Below are 26,698 nucleotides of genomic sequence, written 5' to 3'. Positions count from 1 at the left end.
AGAGTGAGTAGTGAGAGTGAGCAGTAGAGAGTAGTAGAGAGCGAGTTGTAGAGAGCGAGTTGTAGAGAGTGAGTAGTAGAGAGTGAATAGTAGAGAGTGAGTAGTAGAGAGAGAGTAGAAGAGAGTTAGACATAGAGAGTAGTAGAGTGAGTAGGAGATTGAGCAGTAGAGAGTGAGTAGTAGAGTAGTAAAGAGTGAGTGGTAGAGAGTAGTAGAGAGTAGTAGAGTGAGTAGTAGAGAGTGAATAGTAGAGAGTAGTAGTAGAGAGTAGTAGAGAGAGAGTAGTAGAGAGTGAGTAGTAGAGAGTAGTAGCATGTGAGTAGTAGAGAGTGAGTAGTAGAGAGTAGTAGAGAGTGAGTAGTAGAGAGTGAGTAGTAGAGAGTAGTAGAGAGTGAGTAGTAGAGAGAGAGAGTAGTAGAGAGTGAGTAGTAGAGTAGAAGAGAAGGAGCGGTAGAGAGTAGTAGAGTAATAGAGTGAGTAGTAGAGAGTGAGTAGTAGAGAGTGAGTAGTAGAGAGTGAGTAGTAGAGAGTGAATAGTAGATTAGTAGAGAGTAGTAGAGAGTAGTAGAAAGAGTAGCAGAGAGCGAGTAGTAGAGAGTAGTAGAGAGTGAGTAGTAGAGAGTGAGTAGTCGAGAGTGAGTATTAGAGAATGAGTAGTAGAGATAGAGTAGTAGAGAGTGAGTAGTAGAATGAGTAGTAGAGAGTAGTAGAGAGTGAGTAGTAGAAGAGAGTGAGTAGAGGAGAGTAGTAGACATTGAGTAGCAGAGAGAGAGAGTATTAGAGAGTAGTAGAGAGTGAGTAGTGGAGTGAGTAGAAGAGAGTAAGAGAGAGAGAGTAGTAGAGAGTGAGTAGTAGAGAGTAGTAGAGAGTGAGTAGTAGAGTGAATAGTAGAGAATGAGTAGTAGAGAGAGAGTAGTAGAGAGAGAGTAGTAGAGAGAGAGTAGTAGAGAGAGAGTAGTAGAGAGTAAAAGAGAGTGAGTAGTAGAGAGTGAGCAGTAGAGAGAGAGAGTATTAGAGAGTAGTAGAGAGTGAGTAGTGGAGTGAGTAGAAGAGAGAGAGTAGTAGAGAGTGAGTAGTAGAGAGTAGTAGAGAGTGAGTAGTAGAGTGAATAGTAGAGAATGAGTAGTAAAGAGTGAGTAGTAGAGAGTAGTAGAGAGTGAGTAGTAGAGCGAGTAGTAGAGAGAGAGTAGTAGAGAGTGAGTAGTAGAGTGAGTATTAGATAGTGAGTAGTAGAGAGAGAGTAGTAGAGAGTGAGTAGTATAGTAGTAGACAGTGAGTGGTAGAGAGTAGTAGAGAGTAGTAGAGTGAGTAGTTGATAATAGTAGAGAGTGAGTAGTAAAGAGAGAAGTAGAGAGTAGTAGAGTAGTAGAGAGTGAGTAGTAGAGAGTGAGTAGTAGAGAGTTTGTAGTAGAGAAAGTAGTAGAGAGTAGTAGAGTAGTAGAGATTGAGTAGTAGAGAGTGAGCAGAAGAGAGTAGTCGAGAGCGAGTAGTAGAGAGTGAGTAGTGAGAGTGAGCAGTAGAGAGTAGTAGAGAGCGAGTTGTAGAGAGCGAGTTGTAGAGAGTGAGTAGTAGAGAGTGAGTAGTAGAGAGTGAATAGTAGAGAGTGAGTAGTAGAGAGAGAGTAGTAGAGAGTTAGACGTAGAGAGTAGTAGAGTGAGTAGTAGAGATTGAGCAGTAGAGAGTGAGTAGTAGAGTAGTAAAGAGTGAGTGGTAGAGAGTAGTAGAGAGTAGTAGAGTGAGTAGTAGAGAGTGAATAGTAGAGAGTAGTAGTAGAGAGTAGTAGAGAGAGAGTAGTAGAGAGTGAGTAGTATAGAGTAGTAGCATGTGAGTAGTAGAGAGTGAGTAGTAGAGAGTAGTAGAGTGTGAGTAGTAGAGAGTGAGTAGTAGAGAGAGAGAGTAGTAGAGAGTAGTAGAGAGTGAGTAGTAGAGTAGAAGAGAGGGAGCGGTAGAGAGTAGTAGAATAATAGAGTGAGTAGTAGAGAGTAGTAGAGAGTGAGTAGTAGAGAGTGAATAGTAGATTAGTAGAGAGTAGTAGAGAGTAGTAGAAAGAGTAGCAGAGAGCGAGTAGTAGAGAGTGAGTAGTAGAGAGTGAGTAGTCGAGAGTGAGTATTAGAGAATGAGTAGTAGAGATCGAGTAGTAGAGAGTAGTAGAGAGTGAGTAGTAGAGTGAGTAGTAGAGAGTAGTAGTAGAGAGTGAGTAGTAGAGAGGGAGTAGTAGAGAATGAGTAGTAGAGAGTGAGTAGTATGGAGAGAGTAGTAGAGAGAGAGTAGTAGACAGTGATTAGTAGAGTGAGTAGAGGAGATTGAGCAGTAGAGAGTAGTGGAGAGTGAGTAGTAGAGAGAGCGTAGTAGAGAGTGAGTAGTAGAGAGTGAGTAGTAGAGAGAGAGTAGTAGAGAGAGAATAGTAGAGAGAGTAGTAGATAGTGAGTAGTAGAGTGAGTAGTGGAGAGTGAGCAGTAGAGAGCAGTAGAGAGTGAGTAGTAGAGAGTGAGTAGTAGAGAGTAGTAGAGAGTGAGTAGTAGAGAGTGAGTAGTAGAGAGGGAGTAGTAGAGAGATAGTAGTAGAGAGAGACTAGTAGAGAGTGAGTAGTAGAGAGAGTGTAGTAGAGAGAGAGTAGTAGAGAGTGAGTAGTAGAGAGTGAGTAGTGGAGATTGAGCAGTAGAGAGTGAGTAGTAGAGAGTGAGTAGTAGAGAGTAGTAGAAAGTGAGTAATCGAGAGATAGTAGTAGAGAGTAAGTAGTAGAGAATAGTAGAGTGAGTAGTAGAGAGTGAGTAGTAGAGAGAGAGTAGTAGAGAGTGAGTAGTAGAGTAGTAGAGAGTGAGTGGTAGATAGTAGTAGTGCAAGTAGTAGAGAATAGTAGAGAGTGAGTAGTAGAGAGAGCAGTAGAGAGTAGTAGAGAGTGAGTAGTAGAAAGTGAGTAGTAGAGAAAGTAGTAGAGAGTAGTAGAGTAGTAGAGAGTGAGTAGTAGAGAGTGAGTAGTAGAGAGTATTAGAGAGCGATTAATAGAGAGTGAGTAGTGAAGAGTGAGTAGTAGAGAGTAGTTGAGAGCGAGTAGTAGAGGGTGAGTAGTAGAGGGTGAGTAGTAGAAAGTGAGTAGTAGAGAGTGAGTAGTAGAGAGAGAGTAGTAGAGAGTGAGTAGTAGAGAGTGAGTAGTAGAGAGTGAGTAGTAGAGAGAGTAGTAGAGAGTAGTGGACAGTGAGTAGTGGACAGTGAGTAGTAGAGAGTGAGTAGTAGAGAGTGAATAGTAGAGAGTATTAGTAGAGAGTAGTAGAGAGAGAGTAGTAGAGTGAAGTAGAGAGTAAGTAGTAGACATTGAGTAGTAGAGAGTAGTACAGAGTGAGTAGTAGAGAGTGAGTAGTAGAGAGTAGTGGAGTATTAGAGAGTGAGTAGTAGAGAGAGAGTAGTAGAGAGTAGTAGAGTGAATAGTAGAGTAGTAGAGAGTGAGTGGTAGAGAGTAGTAGAGATTAGTAGAGTGAGTAGTAGAGAGTAGTAGAGAGTGAGTAGTAGAGAGTTGCAGAGAGTGAGTAGTAGAGAGTGAATAGTAGAGAGTGAGTAGTAGCGAGTAGTAGAGTGTGAGTAGTAGAGAGTGAGTAGTAGACAGAAGCAGAGAGTGAGTAGTAGAGAGTGAGTAGTAGAGAGTAGTAGAGTAGTAGAGAGTGAGAAGTAGAGAGTAATAGAGAGTGAGTAGTACAGAGTGAGTAGTAGAGAGAGAATAGTAGAGAGTAGTAGAGAGTGAGTAGTAGAGTAGTAGAGAGTAGTCAGTCAATGTCAGTCAGTGTCAGTCAATCAGTGTCAGTCAGTGTCAGTCAATCAGTATCAGTCAGTGTCAGTCAGTCAGTGTCAGTCAATCAGTGTCAGTCAGTGTCAGTCAGTCAGTCAGTCAGTGAGTGTCAGTCAGTCAGTGTCAGTCATTGTCAGTCAGTCAGTTTCAGTCAGTGTCAGTCAGTGTCAGTGTCAGTCAGTGTCAGTGTCAGTCAATCAGTGTCATTCAGTGTCAATCAGTCAGTGTCAGTCAGTCAGCGTCTGTCAGTCAGTGTCAGCTAGAACAGCTCTGCTGACCTGGTTCTCTGGCTCTAAAGCAGCTCTCCTGATCTGGTTCTCTTCCTCTAAAGCAACTTTTCTGACCTGGTTTCTCTGGCTCTACAGCAGGTCTGCCGACCTGGTTCTCTGGCTCTAGAGCAGCTCTGCTGATCTAGTTGTTGGGCTACAGAGCAGCTCTGCTGATCTGATTCTCCGGCTCTACAACAGCTCTGCTGACCTGGTTCTCTGGCTCTAAAGCAGCTCTGCTGACTCAGTTCTATGGCTCTAAAGCAGTTCTGCTGACATGGTTCTCTGGCTCTAGAGCAGCTCTGCTGACCTGGTTCTCTCCCTCTAGAGCAGCTCTGCTGACCTGGTTCTCTCCCTCTAAAGCAGCTCTACTGACCTGGTTTCTCTGGCTCTACAGCAGCTCTGCTGACCTGGTTCTCTGGCTCTAGAGCAGCTCTGCTGACCTGGTTCTTAGGCTCTAGAGCAGCACTGCTGACCTGGTTCTCTGGCTCTAAAGCAGCTCTGCTGACCTGGTTCTATGGCTCTAAAGCAGCTCTGCTGACTTGGTTCTCTGACTCTAGAGCAGCTCTGCTGACCTGGTCCCTTGACTCTAAAGCAGCTCTGCTGACCTGGCTCTCTCCCTCTAAAGCAGCTCTACTGACCTGGTTCTCTGGCTCTACAGCAGCTCTGCTGACCTGGTTCTCTGGCTCTAGAGCAGCTCTGCTGACCTGGTTCTCTGGCTCTAAAGCAGCTCTTTCGACCTGGTTCTCTCCCTCTAAATCAGCTCTACTGAACTGGTTATTTGCCTCTAGAGCAGCTCTGCTGACCTGGTTCTCTGGCTGTAGAGCAGCTCTGCTGACCTGGTTCTCTGGCTCTAAAGCAGCTCTGCTGACCTGGCTCTCTCCCTCTAAAGCAGCTCTGCTGACCTGGTTCTCTGGCTCTAAAGCAACTCTGCTGACCTGGTTCTCTCCCTCTAAAGCAGCTCTGCTGACCTGGTTTCTCTGGCTCTACAGCAGCTCTGCTGACTTGGTTCTCGGCCTCTAGAGCAGCTCTGCTGACCTGGGTCTCTGGCTCTAGAGCAGCTCTGCTGACCTGTGTCTCTGGTTCTACAAGGGCTCTGCTGACCTGGCTTCTCTGGCTCTACAGCAGCTCTGCTGACCTGGTTCTCTGCACTCATGATGCACGCACCCGACTTTGCGAAAACATATTTAAAAATATTATAAGTTTATTATAAGTACAAATATATTATTTTTATGAATATATTAGATAATCTCTTGCCCTACTATGTATATGAAAGACACATACATCTCATTTTGTAACATACATTTTTTTGGCGGGAGTCGCTCACCCAGCGCGCCCCAGCACGTATATGACGTCACGCGGGACCCACAAATGCGCAAGCATCTCGTACCATAATGCACATGTGTCGCAAATGCGCGGGAGCAGGAGTCGCGGACTGGTCGCATACCAATCGCCCACATCACGTAATATTAAATGTATATTATGTAACTGAAAAACGCTCAGCCGTAGGCGGATCCTTCACGACTATTCAAAAATGGTGGCTAGAATGCGCGCGCACACCGTGATGTGTATGCTTTGAATGTGCGACTCCAAAAAAAAATTGGAATTTTAAAAAAAAGAAGAAAATAATATAAATATATTAAAATAAAAAATGAAAACCCCAAAATTAATCAATATTTCAGTTTGAATTTTGTTTAAATTTTTTGTGTGCAATTTTTAGAAAAATATATAATGTTATTTAATGAATAAAATATTTATAAATAAACAGTTAAAAAACTGTAGAAAATCAGTACAAAAAATAGGCCTAGCTACTATTACACTTAAAAATTAGCATTTAAAAAACCTTTGAAATTCACTGAAAAAAAACATAGGTTTCAGGGACGTTATAGTTAGAAATTAGAATTTAAAAAAGCTTTCAAATTCACTGAAAAAACCATAGGTTTCAGAGACGTTATAGTTATAAATTAGCATTTAAAAAACCTAAGAAATTCACAGAAAAAAACATAGGTTTCAGGGGTGCTATAGTTAGCTGGCCATTTCACTCATACAAAACCATAGAAATTCCTCCGTTATAGTTAGTTGTGCTAACTATAACTCACGCGCACGCAATGCACTGCTGATGATGTCACATATTGCATCATTCATGACATGGTCAGTGACATCTCAAATGACATCACTGATTACATCATCCACGTGACAATCTGATACACCTCATCATACACTAGTATAACCTTTCATCACTCACTGTAAAATACAGAGTACCATATTTGAAACCATTGACACACCAATACCACTGACTACATACCCTCTCACTGATTCCTAAGTCTACACACACAACTACCCATTCAACAACAGAATCATTTATACATGCAGTCACTAATTAATAGAACACTATCAAATGCACTTATACACATAGATAGACATTGACACATCAGCAGTCATCTTAGTCGGTTATGCAGTTATCCTACTCACTCATGAAAAAAAAAACATCACACTTACATTTACTCACTTACACAATTATCCAACAACACCTCATTTATTCAAACACATAGTAACTCATAGTTAATATGTTAAAAAATCACCATTACAATTATACACTCATTCATATAGTTACTCTCACAATCACTGACTCTTACACATACTTATTTATATACACCAACTCTCACATACAATGCCTTTTATTTTTTTACTTTGTTGAAGATGTACAACTAAAACATATATTCGCATACCAACACACACATAAATACACTCAGTCATCCAAACAACTGTTTCCACATGCACTCTTAAATCTATACACCTAGTCAATCAACCATTCACACATCTATGCATAGAGTTACAGACACCCCATCCAACCACACACAAACTCAATGTCCCATACAAATACTCACCCAACTAATCAATAACTAATATACACACTCATGTAGTTAGTGACCAACTGATGCAGCATGTTATATAACAACAGAGACAGTGCTGCACACATTCACATAGTTTAGTTACTAATCCATGTATTAAGTGAGACACTTTTAATTACTCACATAAACAGAAAGTCAGACAGCCACTAAATCCTCCATCCAGACAGCTATATATCCACTCAATCTTCAATACAGATTGGTATAAACTAAACCACCTTCACTGGATGATGTCGTCAGTGATGTCATCAGTGATGTCATTTGAGATGTCATCAGTGATGTCATCAGTGATGTCACTGACCATGTCATGAATGATGTAATATGTTACATCATCAGCAGTGCATTGTGGGCGCGCAAGTTATAGTTAGCAGAACTAACTATAATGGAGGAATTTCTATGGTTTTGTACGAGTGAAATGTCCAGCTAACTATAACACCCCTGAAACCTATGGTTTTTTCCTGTGAATTTCTAAGGTTTTTTAAATGCTAATTTCGAACTATAACGTCTCTGAAACCTATGGTCTTCTCAGTGAATATATATATATGTATTATATATATATATATATATATATATTATATATATATATATATATATATATATATATATATATATATATATATATATATATATATTACCTACTGGCGGTCACCAGTAGGTAGTTATAGTTAGGACCACGTTTCCATAGGAAATCCGCAACATTCTATTTTGAATAACTTTGGCGCCGGTCAACGAATCCTCGCGAATTTTTCAAAATAGGTGGGGCGCTATGCTCCGCTCCTACCCTGAAAGTCTCGGGGGGATTCGTCAAGCGGGGGCTGAGATAAAAGGGGGGTCCCAAAATGCGTTTTTCCCGGAACGAACTGCGTTAAGTGGGCGCGCACGCCACGAATGGCGTAAAGTAACTTAGCATTTAAAAAACCGTACAAATTCACTGAAAAAACCATAGGTTTCACACACGTTATAGTTAGGAATTAGCATTTAAAAAACCTTGCAAATTCACTGAAAAAACCATAGGTTTCACACATGTTATAGTTAGCGGAAATTTTACTGATAAAAAACCAATGAAATTCACCCGTTATAGTTAGTGCAGGCAACTATAACTCACGCGACCGCAATCTTCTGCTGATGACATATGTGTCTTTATGAAAAAAAAATATTTGTAATATATGTATAGCTAAAAATGTATGGAAGAAGACATGGGCAAATAAGTGTCTAAATACAGTATTAGCATCAGCAGAGGATTGCGGTCGCGTGAGTTATAGTTGCCTGCACTAACTATAACGGGGGAATTTCATTGGTTTTTTATCAGTAAAATTTCCGCTAACTATAACATGTGTGAAACCTATGGTTTTTTCAGTGAATTTGCAAGGTTTTTTAAATGCTAATTCCTAACTATAACGTGTGTGAAACCTATGGTTTTTTCAGTGAATATATATATATATATATATTATCTACTGGCGGTCGCCAGTAGATAGTTATAGTTAGGACCGTGTTTCCATAGGAAATCTGCAACATTCTATTTGGAATAACTTTGGCGCCGGTTGACGAATCCTCGTGAAATTTTCAAAATAGGTGGGGCGCTCCGCTCCGCTCCTACCCTGAAAGTAGCGGGGGGATTTGTCAAGCGGGGGCTGAGAAAAGAGGGGGGTCCCAAAACATGTTTTCCCCATGCAATTTTCCATAGGGACCTTTAGACCAAGGTACAGCCCGAACGGCTGAACAGAATTACTTCAAATTTGGCAGAGAGGTAGTCCTCAGGTCAGGGAAGTGCCTTTTGCAGGTCTGGTGTCAATCTGTTCAGTAGTTCCTGAGAAAATCAAAAGTAAAATCATATACATATGTGGGCAGAGCCTAACCACACATCTCATCCTGAGATCTGATTGGCTGTCAGCACTTCATCCAAGAAGTGTTGGCAGCCATCTTGGGACCAATATCCATGATAGCACCTCATTAAAAAGCATTGCAGTTAATAGAAGGTTTTAAGACTTTAGTTACATTATAAATCATTTGTTGATGGTACCATACTCATTTTAGGAATTGTGGTATGTTCTAAGGTGATTTCACGATGTGAAAAAGCCTTCTGCTGGGATATCATGAATCATGTTTGAGAGAAAACTATTTTCTCATGCTTTTCCCACAGAGGTTTGGAAGGTGATCTATAAGCTAAACTGAGAGCTTATTTTCTGTAAATTCACATTATCTTTCTCAGTCATGTGAGAATGAAGTCTGACATTCTCAGTAAAACATGTACATCCAACAAGGGCAGAGACTGTCAGTTGATTCCTTTGTGTTCTACTGCAGCTTCCCAGAGTGTTCCAAAGAACAACTAGAGCGCTAACAGTCCTACTTATGATAAACATATGGCACACCTGAAGCCATCTAGACTGCAGTAAATGAGGAAACTTCATAACAAATAAGTCTCCCAAGATGGCCACCAGAGACAAAAGAGCCCAAAAGTAGCCCAAATATCACCCAGATGTAGCCCAAGTATAGCCCAATGACAGAATGTCCCAGAGTGTTCTTAAAAACAACTAGAGCGCTTACTGTCTTCATTATGACAAAAGTATAGCACACCTGAAGCCATCTTGATTGGAATAAATTGGTAACACTTAAAACATTTAATTTAAAAAGGAACACAATGAGGGGGTTCATTTTGCCATAGAAATTATGATTAATGCTGAAGAAAGAAAATGAGGGCACATTTTGAGTGACTTCTCAAATCCTCTTCTATTTCATTAAAAAATTCTGACATGCAGACTGAAACATGCACTTTTAATACCAGGAGCAGACTTCCATGGTGAACAGTAGTTTTACTACAGTGATCTAATGAGCAACTAGAGTGCTAACATTCAGAATTTATGGCAAATGTGTGACATATCTGAATACCTTCATGATGGAATCAAAGTAAAAAACTGAAAGCATTTCCTACTGAGGAGACTGCGGGACATGAGGAAATTAGGAAACTTCATAACAAATAAATCTCCCAAGATGGCCACCGGAGACAAAAGAGCCCAAATGTAGCCCAAAATCACCCAGATGTAGCCCAAATATAGCCCAATGACAGAAGTTTGCAAAACACTTATTATTTTGTGTTTTTGCAGTGTTATATAGTGCAGACTTGTCAGGTATTGGAGTGCTTTACATGAGCATTGGTTACATCACACAAGAACAAATTCATTTTGGTTGTAGACATGGGGAGACTAAGTGATTTGACCAGAATCACAGAATGTCGAGCTGAAGCAGAAACTCCAACCTGGTTCCCCAGTTGCAAAGTCTGCAGTTCTGGAAGTAACACCACATCCTCTCCCCTAAGTGCAACATTTAATCAAGTGGTCAACTGGATAAAAAAACATAAAGATAACAAATAATTTAAAAGGGCTTTGTCGCTATTTGAAAACTCAGAAAATATGTCCTTATTTTAGTCTTTTAGAGCACTAACCATAATTTTGCTGCCATTAAGACCCTCTCATATATGTAATTTCTAAAGGCAATGCTCTAGGTATTACAGTTTTGATTACATCAAGATGACGTCAGGCGTTACACACTTTTGTAATAAATATAGAATGTTAGTAATCTAGTTGTTCATTAGGATACTGTTGAGAGGCAGAGGCCAGGGGCACGGACTCTGAAAATTGAAGGCAGGTAGGAGGGTGCAAAGGCAACAATTTAACCACACTGAGCAGGCAGGAAGGGCCGTGGCAGCACAACAGACTATGGAGGGTAGTGGAAAGGGGGGCAGGGGCAACACACCAAAAATACAGGACTTGCAAGAGAGGCTGTGGCAATGTAATAGACCACTGTGGGCAGAAGGAAGAGGCAATGGTAGTACAACCATACATGCCAACAGACCCGATTCAGCCAGGAAACGTCCAATGTTTTTAAGCTCAAATGGGCTTTATTTGATCTGTCTCCTGTCTACAATCTCCTCTTTTTCAATGTAACTCAAAGGGGAAAATCAATACCCCAGTTTTTTTTCAAAATCTCCCTCTTACCAAGTTCAAAATGTTCGCAAGTATGGTACATTGGATCATGGAAGGAAATGGGGTAGGGACATGGACTTGGATAACAGAGGACAGGAGGGACATGGAGAGGTGCACCAAACTGACCCTGCAGGGCAGGCATCATTGTTTGCAGCAGCACAATACACCACACAGGGCATGCGGGACGGGAGTGCAGCACAACAATCCATAGAAAGCAAGAGGGAGGGGACAGGACCATGCACATGGACAACAGAGAACAGAGGGGCAAGAGGCAATGGTAGCTAGCTGACCATAATGGACAGACAGGAGAGAAAGCTGCAGCATAACAGACCATAAAGGGCATTACAATGGAACAGACAAGCCAGGAGAGAGGGAGTAGGGGTCTGCACATGTAAACAGAGGGCTGGGGGCAAGGGGGCAGGGCAGGAGTAGCATGATAGCCATGTAGGTCAGGCAGGATGGGCACTAGAAGCAAGACACACCATGAAGAGCAACACTGAGACTGTGATGGCATACACACAGACCATGGAGGGAAGGTGGGAGGAGGTCAGGGGCAGCTAACTGACCACACAGGGAAGGTGGGAGGGGCCATGGCAGCACAGAAGACCATGCATGGCAAGTGGGAGGGTTAGTGGCAGCACAATGGCTATGATGGGCAAGAAGGAGGGTGCAGGGGCATGCACAAAGGACGATGGAGGATAGAAGGGAGGGTCAGGACCTGTGCACAGACAAGAAAGTTCAGGGGAAGGGGCCTCACAATTGACCGCACGGGGCAGGCAGGAGGAGCAGTTGCAGCACAACAGACCAGGGAGGGCAGAAGGGTGTGGCAGCACAATGGACCATGTAGGACAGGAGGAAGAGGATAGGGGCATGGCATGTGGACAGGCAGGGTGGAGGTGGCAGGGACAGGTTACAGTCATCTGGCAATGCTAGGCAGGTAGGAGGGGAGTGGCAGCTCAACAGAACACTCAGAGTAGATAGGAGTGGCAGGTCCATGGAACATGGTGGGCAAAAAGGATGGAGCAGGGGCATGCACAAAGACATCGGAGGGCAGGGGGAAGTAGAATAGGGGCAGCAAGCTAAGCACAGAGTTTAAGCAGGAGGTCAATGATGGGGCATAGAATTGGGCAATGGAGGGCAGGAGGAGTGGACTGGTACATCATACTAAATTGAGGGCAGTGGCACCACATCAGACCATGCATGGCAGGAGGGAGGAGGCTAGTCCATGGATTCACACAACAGAGGATAGGGAGGAGGGGGATGGGGCAGCAAGCTAACTGTTCAGAGAAGGCGGGTATTAAGAACTTTATTGTTTTTAAAACGTGTGTCTGTGCGAACTACTTAAAATATGAACAAGTATGCAGCATAATCTCACTTTTATTCAGGAAGAAGAGGACGTTTGTGACTGTGACTCCGGGCTCACTTGGCAGAAACACCCCCTGACCCTCCACCCCTATCGCAAAATGTAATGCCCGTGAAAAGGGTAGGTGAACACAGTGTTATATAGAACATAGTCCTGAGAGCACGATTGAAAATGAAAACTAGATATAGTGTATGGTATAAACTATGCAGCATAAAGTGTGATATAAGATGAACCGGGCGTGAAATATAATATGCAATACATTGTGCACAATTACAGATTCATTGGAGAGCGCGAGATAGCACAGGCACTAGCGCGTGCTATGCGATATGCGCCTTGGAGTGTAATATTTACAGGGCAGTGTTGTGTAACCTAACTAGTCTCTAATGTTGTAATATAAAATATGTGCTGGGGAGTGTAACGTTGCATATGCACTGTGACAAAGATATGGATCCCAGATTGTAATATGTATGGCATTGCACTGTGCGTTATAACATAGGCATCGAGGAAGGCACGTTAGATGGGGCAATATAACCCGTGCGAAGACAAGTGTGGCATGACATATTCACGGGGTGGTGTTACAGTGCACATGGGCAGAGAGTGTCATAGCATATGCACTAGCTAGTGGAATACAACGCAGAGGTGTGTGGCACTCAGCAGGCAATGGTGGGTGTAACACAGCATTGGGCTCTGCCAGGAGCGCGCTGTGACTCTCAAGTGATGTTCGTCCCCTTTCCAGAGAGTAAAATAAAAAGTATTACACATCCGGCAGTGGATGTATGTTTTATTAACCGTGAGGGGGGTTTCTTGCATAGTTTTGGTCGAATTTTTGTCGAATCCCCTTTGAATGGCTTGGTGTGCATTAAGCCTGGGCGTTGAACTACGCTCCGTTCGCGGAGCTTGCGAAGTTTTGGTAACTTCGCGCTTCGCGTAGAGCGCGAAGTTGCAGATTGCTACGCAATCTAGCGCGTAGCGTAGTAAATTTGCTTCCTCGCGCGCTCAATATTCATTCTCGCGCGCGCGGTAATGTCTTACCTTGATTCTGCGATCGCCAACTTGCTTTTCTGTCTGTTTGCGAGCGCCACGAGATTTGTACTATGGCTGCCCAAGCCCGCGAGAGTGTGCGCCCCCGAACACGTCATTGGTGCGCGCGAACTGACTTCCGGCGGCTGTTTTGGTAAGATCGCGATCCCGAACATGGAAAAACTGCAATCTGGCAAAGAATATCTCGCGAGCTTCATAAAACCTTCTCTAAAATGTTCATTTTGCTCAGAAAACTCCTCAGATTGTGATCTTGCTGTAGTCTTTGTGTAAGAAAGAGTCCTTTAATTTTTTTAACACTTTTTTTTCAAGAGGAAGGAAGTGCCCCTGACACTGCAACTTCCTGTTCCTGTCCAGCAGGCTCCTCCCACGTGCTTTGTGCATGTGTTGTTCACTTTCATTTGGATTTGGAGCTGGAAGGATCACTTTTTGTGTCTGTCTGCTGCATCACACCATTTTTTTGGATTTATTTGAGGAATTTTTGATTTGAGATTTAATTGACGACAAGTAAGTTGGAGAATTGGTGTGATTGTTTCATTGGGGCTTGTTTGTACCTACATTTTTCTGGGATTTTTATTGTTTTAAAAAATTATTGTTGTGGTGGGTGGCCTGTACTACTTTCAATATGGGCCTAGTTGTTTTTCTCTGCAATTTCAGCCAGTAGGGTACCCATAGGTCCATGTTTTGTGGTGTCTGTAGAATTTCTACATCATGTAGGGCATGGATGGCATAGGATTGAAATGCTAAACGTGGCTGTGGTGTATTTCACTGTTGGTGTGTGTGTGTGATTTACCTTTGTTGGATGTGTGTGCTTGTGGCCTAGTAGTCTTCCACTAGGCCCAGAGGTAGTCAGCCTCCAAGCTGTGGTGCGTGATTTTGAATGTACAGTTGGTGTTGTCTGGTGATTTTCCTTTACTCCACGGATGGCTTTGGATTTTGTTGCAAAAGGTGTGTTTGGGGTGCAATAGCATTTTTTGGGTGTGTGCTAAACAAATTGGGCTATTTTGGCCTGCATTTAAGGCAAGGGATTCAGCTCGCGAACTTTCGGTAACTCTGCACAGCGCGACAACGCGGACTTACAGTTTTCGTCATTTTTGCGCTCGCAATATGCGTGTTCGCGCACGCGAGAAAGCCTTTTTGTACAGTTCGCGATCCCGAACACGCCGCTTTTGCAATCTGGCAAACAATATCTCGCGAGCAACATAGACCCTTCTCGAAAACGCTTTTTTGTGCATTTCTGCACAAAAAACTCCTCAGGCTGTCATTGAGCTGTAGGTTTGGAGCAGGGAGAAGCTGTTATTTGTCTGGAAACCATTTTTATGAGAGGGATTAAGTTCCACAGACACTCCAACTTCCTCTTCCTGTCCTTCCCAATCACTTTCTTGTGTGTTATTGTGGTGGGGGGGCTGGGCATGTGTGTGGCGGCCATTTTGGGAAGGCATGCATTGTGCCTTTGCCATAGGCGTCCATTGACTGTCTCCCATTTCTTATGGTTGTTGTGGGTGTGTGGCGGCCATTTTGTGAAGCCATCCAAGCAGTGTGCTTGCTTTTGCCATCCGGTTCCAAGCTTGTGGCCTAGTAGTCTTCCACTAGGCCCAGAGGTAGTCAGCCTCCAAGCTGTGGTGCGTGATTTTACATGTACAGTTGGTGTTGTCTGGTGATTTTCCTTTACTCCATGGATGGCTTTGGATTTTGTTGCAAAAGGTGTGTTTGGGGTGCAATAGCATTTTTTGGGTGTGTGCTAAACAAATTGGGCTATTTTGGCCTGCATGTAAGGCAAGGGATTCAGCTCGCGAACGGCCATTTTAGGAAGGCATGCATTGTGCCTTTGCCATAGGCGTCCATTGACTGTCTCCCATTTCTTGTGGTTGTTGTGGGTGTGTGGCGGCCATTTTGTGAAGCCATCCAAGCAGTGTGCTTGCTTTTGCCATCCGGTTCCAAGCTTGTGGCCTAGTAGTCTTCCACTAGGCCCAGAGGTAGTCAGCCTCCAAGCTGTGGTGCGTGATTTTACATGTACAGTTGGTGTTGTCTGGTGATTTTCCTTTACTCCATGGATGGCTTTGGATTTTGTTGCAAAAGGTGTGTTTGGGGTGCAATAGCATTTTTTGGGTGTGTGCTAAACAAATTGGGCTATTTTGGCCTGCATTTAAGGCAAGGGATTCAGCTCGCGAACTTTCGGTAACTCTGCACAGCGCGACAACGCGGACTTACAGTTTTCGTCATTTTTGCGCTCGCAATATGCGTGTTCGCGCACGCGAGAAAGCCTTTTTGTACAGTTCGCGATCCCGAACACGCCGCTTTTGCAATCTGGCAAACAATATCTCGCGAGCAACATAGACCCTTCTCGAAAACGCTTTTTTGTGCATTTCTGCACAAAAAACTCCTCAGGCTGTCATTGAGCTGTAGGTTTGGAGCAGGGAGAAGCTGTTATTTGTCTGGAAACCATTTTTATGAGAGGGATTAAGTTCCACAGACACTCCAACTTCCTCTTCCTGTCCTTTCCAATCACTTTCTTGTGTGTTATTGTGGTGGGGGGGCTGGGCATGTGTGTGGCGGCCATTTTGGGAAGGCATGCATTGTGCCTTTGCCATAGGCGTCCATTGACTGTCTCCCATTTCTTGTGGTTGTTGTGGGTGTGTGGCGGCCATTTTGTGAAGCCATCCAAGCAGTGTGCTTGCTTTTGCCATCCGGTTCCAAGCTTGTGGCCTAGTAGTCTTCCACTAGGCCCAGAGGTAGTCAGCCTCCAAGCTGTGGTGCGTGATTTTACATGTACAGTTGGTGTTGTCTGGTGATTTTCCTTTACTCCATGGATGGCTTTGGATTTTGTTGCAAAAGGTGTGTTTGGGGTGCAATAGCATTTTTTGGGTGTGTGCTAAACAAATTGGGCTATTTTGGCCTGCATGTAAGGCAAGGGATTCAGCTCGCGAACGGCCATTTTAGGAAGGCATGCATTGTGCCTTTGCCATAGGCGTCCATTGACTGTCTCCCATTTCTTGTGGTTGTTGTGGGTGTGTGGCGGCCATTTTGTGAAGCCATCCAAGCAGTGTGCTTGCTTTTGCCATCCGGTTCCAAGCTTGTGGCCTAGTAGTCTTCCACTAGGCCCAGAGGTAGTCAGCCTCCAAGCTGTGGTGCGTGATTTTACATGTACAGTTGGTGTTGTCTGGTGATTTTCCTTTACTCCATGGATGGCTTTGGATTTTGTTGCAAAAGGTGTGTTTGGGGTGCAATAGCATTTTTTGGGTGTGTGCTAAACAAATTGGGCTATTTTGGCCTGCATGTAAGGCAAGGGATTCAGCTCGCGAACGGCCATTTTAGGAAGGCATGCATTGTGCCTTTGCCATAGGCGTCCATTGACTGTCTCCCATTTCTTGTGGTTGTTGTGGGTGTGTGGCGGCCATTTTGTGAAGCCATCCAAGCAGTGTGCTTGCTTTTGCCATCCGGTTCCAAGCTTGTGGCCTAGTAGTCTTCCACTAGGCCCAGAGGTAGTCAGCCTCCAAGCTGTGGTGCGTGATTTTACATGTACAGTTGGTGTTGTCTGGTGATTTTCCTTTACTCCATGGATGGCTTTGGATTTTGTTGCAAAAGGTGTGTTTGGGGTGCAATAGCATTTTTTGGGTGTGTGCTAAACAAATTGGGCTATTTTGGCCTGCATTTAAGGCAAGGGATTCAGCTCGCGAACTTTCGGTAACTCTGCACAGCGCGACAACGCGGACTTACAGTTTTCGTCATTTTTGCGCTCGCAATATGCGTGTTCGCGCACGCGAGAAAGCCTTTTTGTACAGTTCGCGATCCCGAACACGCCGCTTTTGCAATCTGGCAAACAATATCTCGCGAGCAACATAGACCCTTCTCGAAAACGCTTTTTTGTGCATTTCTGCACAAAAAACTCCTCAGGCTGTCATTGAGCTGTAGGTTTGGAGCAGGGAGAAGCTGTTATTTGTCTGGAAACCATTTTTATGAGAGGGATTAAGTTCCACAGACACTCCAACTTCCTCTTCCTGTCCTTTCCAATCACTTTCTTGTGTGTTATTGTGGTGGGGGGGCTGGGCATGTGTGTGGCGGCCATTTTGGGAAGGCATGCATTGTGCCTTTGCCATAGGCGTCCATTGACTGTCTCCCATTTCTTGTGGTTGTTGTGGGTGTGTGGCGGCCATTTTGTGAAGCCATCCAAGCAGTGTGCTTGCTTTTGCCATCCGGTTCCAAGCTTGTGGCCTAGTAGTCTTCCACTAGGCCCAGAGGTAGTCAGCCTCCAAGCTGTGGTGCGTGATTTTACATGTACAGTTGGTGTTGTCTGGTGATTTTCCTTTACTCCATGGATGGCTTTGGATTTTGTTGCAAAAGGTGTGTTTGGGGTGCAATAGCATTTTTTGGGTGTGTGCTAAACAAATTGGGCTATTTTGGCCTGCATGTAAGGCAAGGGATTCAGCTCGCGAACGGCCATTTTAGGAAGGCATGCATTGTGCCTTTGCCATAGGCGTCCATTGACTGTCTCCCATTTCTTGTGGTTGTTGTGGGTGTGTGGCGGCCATTTTGTGAAGCCATCCAAGCAGTGTGCTTGCTTTTGCCATCCGGTTCCAAGCTTGTGGCCTAGTAGTCTTCCACTAGGCCCAGAGGTAGTCAGCCTCCAAGCTGTGGTGCGTGATTTTACATGTACAGTTGGTGTTGTCTGGTGATTTTCCTTTGCTCCATGGATGGCTTTGGATTTTGTTGCAAAAGGTGTGTTTGGGGTGCAATAGCATTTTTTGGGTGTGTGCTAAACAAATTGGGCTATTTTGGCCTGCATGTAAGGCAAGGGATTCAGCTCGCGAACTTTCGGTAACTCTGCACAGCGCGACAACGCAGACTTACAGTTTTCGTCATTTTTGCGCTCGCAATATGCGTGTTCGCGCACGCGAGAAAGCCTTTTTGTACAGTTCGCGATCCCGAACACGCAGCTTTTGCAATCTGGCAAACAATATCTCGCGAGCAACATAGACCCTTCTCGAAAACGCTTTTTTGTGCATTTCTGCACAAAAAACTCCTCAGGCTGTCATTGAGCTGTAGGTTTGGAGCAGGGAGAAGCTGTTATTTGTCTGGAAAACATTTTTATGAGAGGGATTAAGTTCCACAGACACTACAACTTCCTCTTCCTGTCCTTTCCAATCACTTTTTGTGTGTTATTGTGGTGGGGGGGCTGGGTATGTGTGTGGCGGCCATTTTAGGAAGGCATGCATTGTGCCTTTGCCATAGGCGTCCAAAATTGTGGCCTAGTCGTACAGTAGGCCCAGGGGTACAACTCAGCAATCATCACGGCGGGTTTTTTTTTTCCCTTGCTATTCTTCTTCCTAAGTGTACACTACACAGTACAAATACAAAAGGATCCCTGGCCTTGTCAGTCTCTTAATGGCTGGCTATACTGTTGATGTTGTTCACTGACTGCATGAAATTTAATAATTGTGATGACAACCCACGAGACACTAATAAATTATATATTATATTATGGATCTTTTGACTGATGTTCTTCTGGCTTTTTGCTTTTAGGTGCACAAAAGACAGAGGTGTGTCATCATCATCCACTGTTGTGGTGCCAGACCGACGTCCTGCTGCTGTAGTGTACACAACGTGACGTGTCAGTGACCTGACCAGGCATCTCTGCAACTTGTGCAACTGAGTGCTGTTTTGACATCTGTTGAAGATGCCCCCAAAGAAAGCAGGTAGCAGGTCCTTCGGTACCAAGAAAGTTGCCATGGAGAAGAAGGAACAGAAGAAGAAGGAAGTGTCACTTAAGTCTGGTGTGCCTCCCAAAACCTTTTTTGGTTCACCAAAAATGAGGCCTGCAGCAGCGGTGTCGGGGGGGCAAGCTGGGGGCAGCACCTCCACATCAGTGGGCCCAACCCACCAACCCATGCCCAAGCAGATGAGTGTGGAAGAGGTAGCCAGCCTTATGGTAGAAAGCAGTGATGCTGAGCCTGAACTAAACTTATCGCTATCTCAAAGTAGTACACAATCCACGCAGGAGGGAACATCATCAACACAGCAGATAAGTGGTCAACAGCCGCAGCTACCGCCCGCAATAGTAGCTGTTCCTCCTGAAGTAGGGGCAGTTCAGGAAATTGAGCCTCATGCAGAGGAAGAAGAGGAAGCCACTCCTTTAGAAGTTGCATTGGCTTTTAAATCCCCAGCAAGGAAAAGGAGGGTTAGTACATCAAGTTCTTCACCAAGCCCCCCTTCTGATGATCTAGATGTCACTTGGAAGCCACAAAGTGAGTCTGAGAGGGAAACACATCACAAGAGCAGGCATGGCAAAAGGAAGGTTCCAGAAAGCCTTACACTTATGGATGTTGATGTAGAAGAGCAGGTTGATGATGATGATGATGATGAGCCAGTCATCACAAACATCACTCCCGGGCCTGAGGAGATGGAGAGCAACATTTTTACATTATCCAAAATGGATGCGAGGGATGTAGCACGCATACCTCCAACACAGGTAACACCAACACGACCTCCAGCTTCCATATTTACATTAGCAAAGGGCCGGCAGCGTCCTACATCCAGCACAACAAGCACCACCTCAGCAGAAGTAGGTAGTGGTCCTGCACAGAGTCAAATTCAACACACACCCTCCAGTTCATCCGGCATTGGAAGTGGGAGTGGCACCTCCAGCAGGAGACAAAAGTTAAGCTCCCCAGTGTGGGACTACTTTACGGTTAGCCCAAAGGAGGAGAACATTGCTGTATGCTCCGTTTGTCATTCCTCTGTTAGCCGTGGAAAGCTTGGTACAAACTATGGTACCGGAGGCCAAATGACCCATCTGAAAAAACACCACGCAATCCAGTGGGAGGAGCACCTTAGGCTCATCAAAACTGGAACCATTGCTGTTGGGCATAAACGAGTAGAAAGTCCGCTCACGGTGGAACAGGAAGAAGAGGGAGACATTCTCTGTGCTAGTGGTAGACAAAGTAGCCCTGTCCCCAGCACTGCAGTGGTAACGCCCACATCCTCAGCCACATCTCATTGGCACAAGAGTAAGAGCCAGCCTGAGACACCAAGGAGTACAGCTGGGCCAAAAAGTGCGAAGTCGACCACAGAAAGGAATACCATGCAGCCTACCATTCTTAGCATGTTTAGTAGGCCGGAGGGGCAGTACGAACGCAATCACCCAATAGCACGTTTGTACAATGCTAAGCTGGCAAAAATGTTAGCACTGGACCTTCTCCCTTTTTCTTTTGTTGAAGGGGTGGGTTTTCTTGAGTTTGTGACCACCATCTGCCCAAAATGGAAAGTTCCCAGCCGCTACTATTTTGCAAGAGTTGCTGTTCCAGCACTACATCACGACGTGCTGGAATTGCTTGGAAAAGCCTTAAAACAGAGTGCTGTTCAGAGTATACACCTGACAACAGACATGTGGACCAGTTGCCAAGCCACTGATTACATGTGCATCACTGCACACTGGGTCTCTTTTTCGGGTGTTAAAGATAAGATATCTGACGGCGTTGTTGACACCGCTGAGATTTTTAAAGACACTCGCAAACATGCAACTGTAGCCATGTTTGCAATGGAGAAATCTCATACTGCTGCTAACATTTTGGATGAGTTTAACAGCAAGGTGTCGGAGTGGCTGCGACCAAGAGGTCTTACCATTGGTTTTGTTGCCACGGACAATGGCAGTAATGTAGTTCGGGCCATGAAAGATGGTGGGTATTTCAGGGTGCCATGTTTGGCACACTGCATTAACATTGTTGTGCAAGACTTTCTGAAAAATGAAAGCAAAGTCAGCAGCTTACTGACCACCTGCAGAAGAATATGCACACATTTCAACCATTCTTTTAAAGCCCGGAAGGAGCTGAGGGTGATTCAACGTGAGCATAAAATGCCAGTCAAAGCACTCATCCAAGAGGTGCCAACACGTTGGAACTCAACGTATTACATGCTTGAGCGTCTGTTTGAGCAGTATATACCACTTAATGCTTATGTCATGAAAAGGTCAGGGGATCCTACAGTGAAAGGCATGAGAGATGAGATGACCCAATGGGACCTTGTCAAAAGCCTGACAGAGATGCTACTTCCTTTTGAGGTCTTCACCCGTGAAGTGAGCCGGGAGGACTGTACTATGGGCCAAGCTATCCCATTGTTGTACATGCTAGAGCAACAGCTGAAGGATGTGGCAGAAATGTACGCAGATGTGGATGACAAAGTAGAAGCACATTCTTTGGCAGACACCTTATCCGCTCGCTTATCTCACAATACAAGGCTTCAAAATAACATTCTGTCAGATCCACATTACATTACTGCCTCAATTTTGGATCCACGTTACAAATTATTGCTGCGCAGTAATGAAGTCATTCCTTTTTCAGAATTGAATGTTGCCCAGTACAAAACTTGGATAGCTAAGGAAGCCACTGAGTTTGAAAACGAAAGGATCTTCATTAAAGGCCCGCCCCTCCAGGTCAGAAAAAGTACTGCAGGGCACCCAGAACGAAGTTCTACTTCAGAAGCCAAGAGCAGTGCGTTTGCCTCCCAGCAGTCAACACTGCCAGCAGCAATAACATCAACAGCACCAACAGGATCATCAGGCACATTTCCAAAAACGGCAGGGGATTGGTTTCTACGGAAAGGGTATTGCACATCAATGACTGATGCAAAGGCAAAAGAGGCCCAGGAAATCGGATCACCCCTGAACATTGAGCGGATGGTTCAGGCCTATCTAGATGACACAACAGAGGTCTACATGGAGCAAAGCCCATTGGTGTATTGGTATGGGAAAAGAAGCCAATGGCCAGTGCTCAGCAGGCTGGCGATAAAGTATGTGGCTTGCCCTGTTGCAAGTGTCTCTTCAGAGCGTGTTTTCAGTGCTGCTGGTGCCATTGTTACTGTCAAAAGGACCAGTCTCTCGCCCAAAAGTGTTGAGAGGTTAACCATGATCAAAATGAATCAACACTTTATACCACCAGAGTACAAAATACGTGAATCACAGGAGGAAGAGGAGAGTGACTTTGATGACATAAGTAGTGGATTGTTAGACGTACTGCTGTCCGAACCACCAGAGTTTGAGGACGAGCTCCTCTTCCCTGACAACTAGGCTTTCAAATTGTTCTCCCTTCCTTTATTTGTGTGTGACTGTGTGTATCTGTTTTTCTGGTTCAAAATCTACATTCACAACAATGCCATCAACAGTCTCCTTTTTTTATTTCCCTATTGGAGTTGCACGTCTGTGCATAACTGTTCACTCCACTCCTCAGGGTCCTGCTCCATGTTCCGTACTCTCCCTAAGTACATTTCAAGCAAGTCAGACATTGGATGGAGATGGAGAATAGTACAATACATGTTGCCTCTAACAGTCCCTCCATAAGAAGTGAAACGTGACTCCACCTATATTCCATTTTGTTTCCAATCCGAAAGAAACTCATCACTGACTGGCAGAAGGCTAGGCAGGCATCAGATCAGACAGCCAAAGAGAACACAAAGACAGGTAATGAGTGATTATTGTGAATGATGGTGGCATGCATTGCATTGGATGCTGGCTCACTACGAAGAATTGTGCATGCCATGAAGTAGAACTATACTAGTTTACCGACAAAGTACAAGTGACTCAGGTGTGGTGACAGTTAATGTTTCCTTGCTGTTTAATAATGACCACATTGTACTCCTACCACTGCAGGTGCCGGCCAATATCCGTTGCAATTTGGTAATATGGAATATATTATAAACTTAATCAGTCACTACAGACTGAGTTGGTGTTGGAGAATACGTACCACACGGTCACCATCATTGAGGATGCTGAGCATACTATCTTTGCACACAGTCAGTTGGATTGGAGAAAATGTATGGAATAACGGCGTTTGATGGGCTGACATAAAAGGTAAAAAGTTTGAACAAGAACCACAGCAGACCTAGGCTAGATGTCCTTGTAGTGGTGTGGACTGGAGTAGAGTGTAGTGGTATGACGGACAGTGGCGCATTGATTTAGTCACTTCATTGGGAAAATTCTAGGTTGCTGCAGTGCATTTGACATTTCTCTGGCTCGGTCAAAATGTAAGTAAGGGGTAGGGTGCCTGGCCTGTGCCGCGGTTCTCCTGTCCTGTGGCTGTGCTGGCTCCTGAATCCTGTCCCGTTGTTGTTGTACCTTAATGCTTGCTGTAGAGTAGACACACTATGTAGCCTATCCAAGCTGCCTCAGTCTGAAAGTGTTCTCTCCAGAGTGTTGTCTTGCACTCCACTGTAATTGAGTTTATTGTTGTAAAGGCTGTAATTTTTCAATACCCCGTTTGTTTTTCCATCTACACTTACAGGCTGGCCGGCCCTTTACCCTGTGCTACAGTGGGAGAAACGACTCACACGTACCTTACCAATACGCATCAGGCAGGCAGTGATACCCAAGATTGATGTGCGGAGTGTCCATGGAAGGGAGGACCAAGAAGAATGACGAGAATGATGCAACTCCTCATTTGGACCAGGATAATACAGTAACTTTAGTATCATCATTCGTCTTTACATTTATTTGCTTGCTTTTTTCTCTTTAATCATTACGACTGTGTGTTGTGGTTTGTTTGTTAATTGATCCAACTTTTTTTTAGTTTCCTTAGCTAGCTTGAAAAATGAAAGTAAGCCCGGTAGAGCAGGCAATTGGGTTCGGTCTGAGCTCTGAGGGCGTCAGACAGGCAAGGCAAATTTCAATTTCGTCCCTGACTGTACTGTCTCATTGGGTCATAGTAGTTATAGTACAACTCATTATCTCATTAACCATCAAGTTATCCTCCTCAGCATGCATGCATTTGCTTTCTCTCACTTCATACTTTGATTTCTTTGATAATGGATCATGGTCGTCTTACAAGATTGTGTTTTACTTTTGTTGTGTCCATGCATATTGTCTGTTTTTCTTTCTCAAACCTTTCCCAAAACCCCACTTCCCATCCAATCATCAATCCCTAACCCTCTTCCCCCGGGCTGTGTGATTTATATTGAGGTGTGATGTGATGACTATGTACACCAATTGATCACACGCTTGCTGGGGCAGATGTGGTGAAAGCAACAGTAATTCAATTTCAACTAAGGCAGGGCAAGGATCTTCTTCTGCTTGACCACCCATGCTGTAGTTTACTTTGTGTTCTGTTCCACTCCTCCTCCCTGAGTCTCAGTCAAGTGACTTTCTCTTTCTTTTTTCAAACGCTATTGCCAGTGTCTACTACTACCACCACTATAATGGCATCTACTCCGTCAATTTGAGAAACCAACCATGCAGCCATCAGTGTGCCGAACTTCATCATCAATCACAGGTAAGAGTTTGGTGGGAGGTATGGACTAGGAGGAGAGACTGACAGTACTATGACAATTAAAAATAACTCAGTGAGGGGTACTGCATCTATCGGTTTGTGTGTTACAAAATCGGCAGATCTTTTAAATCAAACACTGGCTGTGGGCATGCAGCAGCACGGAAACAAAGTAAACAACCATGTAACTTACATTGAATTCGGAAAACTGTAACCCACCACAAAAAACATTAACATCATATAAATAAATAGTAAGTATATTTTTAATATCCCCTAACAAAAATAAACTATCCCGCTCTGACCTAACCCACCCCCCTCCCTAACCCCAACGAAACGAAAGTCCAAAGTCCCAATGTCCGTTGAAATCCCCAACGCCCACAAACCCACCCACCAACAAAAGGAATTAAAAAAGGGGCAAACGACGAGGTCCTCTACTGTCGGCGGGCCTTAAGGTGTTTATCCACCAGGATCTTGACCCGCTCCTCCATGTTCTCCTCCCAGCGGGCCATCCGGCGGAGCAGCTGGCGGCGAAATGCCCTAAAGTTGCTTCCAGGGTGGGGGGCAGCAGTGCTGGAAATCGAGGCGCGGCGGCGGGCAAATGCCGGACCACGGCGCCGTGAAAGTGGAGGCCGGGCCTGACTGGGGCCCGGGGCATTGGAGGAGGCTGCAGCTTCAGCCGCCTCCTCCTCCTCCTCCTCCTCCTGAGCCACCAGCCGGCGATAATGCTCGCAGATGGCCTCCAGTTTCCGGCGCCGGGCCCTAGCGGCCAACTCCTTCCTTGATGGTTTTTGGGAAGGAGTATCATCTATATCAAAAAAGAAAAAGAACATGTTGGAGCCAATACTCTTAGCAAAACAGGAACACTAATCATTCAACACATAGTGTCACAGTATCACTAGCAAGCACAGTTCATAACATTTGGGATTTGATGCTGGGGTAAGTATCTCTAATCCTACTTCCTTGGACTCTAACATTTGTGACCGTTTCAGACATTATTTATAAATATAATCGTACTATGTATGTACTGCGGTACACCAGTCGTGCTGTTCTTATCTGTAGTTTAGCCCAATTACATAACCTTGTTGTAGGCGGCATGCCAGGTCCATCAGCTAAGCTTGCACCCAAGAGAAACAGATATGAGCCACATGATGATGCAGACTCACGTTACTTTTATTTACTACTACTGTCTGCAGGTGGGGTAGCTCATCTTTTTGTCTGACGCCTTACGGCCGTTGGCACTGGTCATACTCTGTTACATGAGGGCAAATGGCATGCACAATTTCACTTACACCCTACCATGGGTACTACAAAAAGGCTGATTATTTATTTATCGGATCCAACGATCATTGCTTATATTCATATTATAGATGCTGCTAGTGCTAATACGATATACGACATCAGGTCGGTAGCGGTCGGTGGTGGGAGTGCTGCCGGTCGGTGACGTGGGAAGGTGCAGGGTGGGGATAGTAAACGATGGATTAAGGACATTCACAGGTAATTAAAGAATACATAAAAAAAAAAACATTGCTGCACACAGTAGCACACACTGCATCGCATTCGGCGGTGCAGTGCGCACCTTGAAAATAGTTTAATTTATTTTTATGTTGATTACCTGTATTTGGCCGTAACAGTAATACACAGTTTACTCGCCAGTGCCACCCACCCGTCCCCTCCCCATGTCGCCGCCCGCCAACAATCCCACCACCAACCGCTACTGCAGAGGGTACATTGCTTTCATTGCTTGTGTAACCAATATACATAAACATTAAACAAGAGATAGGCCACCCTTTGCAGGCTGGCTGCCCCAATCGAAAATACATTAATAATAATAGGTAGGGAGTGGTCCCCAGAGTGGGAGGAAGGGGTTTCCGCTTGATAATATATGACGTGCTTGCAAACTACTGCAAGTGTACTGTATGCTCATAATACTACCTTGATTCCTCTAGGCTTTGCTACTGTCGCGCAGTTTCTGTTACATTTTCTTCAAGGTAAGAATCTCCTGGGACACTTTCCACCTATACTGTCTCTTGGTGATAGTACATCCAGGCATACATCCATTAAAGTAAACGTCTATCCTTTTGTATATATCTCTTAACAAACCTTAGTTGGTTTCAC

At 44.5% G+C, this 26,698-nt stretch overlaps 1 protein-coding gene across 1 annotated transcript in view; it reads right to left on the bottom strand.

The window, feature by feature from the left end:
- Positions 1 to 25,000: 25,000 nt before the first annotated feature.
- LOC146817733 (uncharacterized) overlaps positions 25,001 to 26,698 on the bottom strand; it is a 43,749-nt gene continuing 42,051 nt past the window's right edge. Inside the window, exon 4 of the mRNA XM_085609673.1 lies at positions 25,001 to 25,388. Coding sequence (XP_085465799.1) covers positions 25,015 to 25,388 — 374 coding nt within the window. The 3' untranslated portion in view covers positions 25,001 to 25,014. The remainder of the gene's footprint in view (positions 25,389 to 26,698) is intronic.

This window comes from Triturus cristatus, chromosome 6 (assembly GCF_964204655.1).
Source record: "Triturus cristatus chromosome 6, aTriCri1.1, whole genome shotgun sequence".
NCBI classification, from domain to species: domain Eukaryota; kingdom Metazoa; phylum Chordata; class Amphibia; order Caudata; family Salamandridae; genus Triturus; species Triturus cristatus.
The sequence above is the reverse complement of the archived record's forward strand: the minus strand, read 5'-3'. Positions and strand labels throughout refer to the sequence as shown.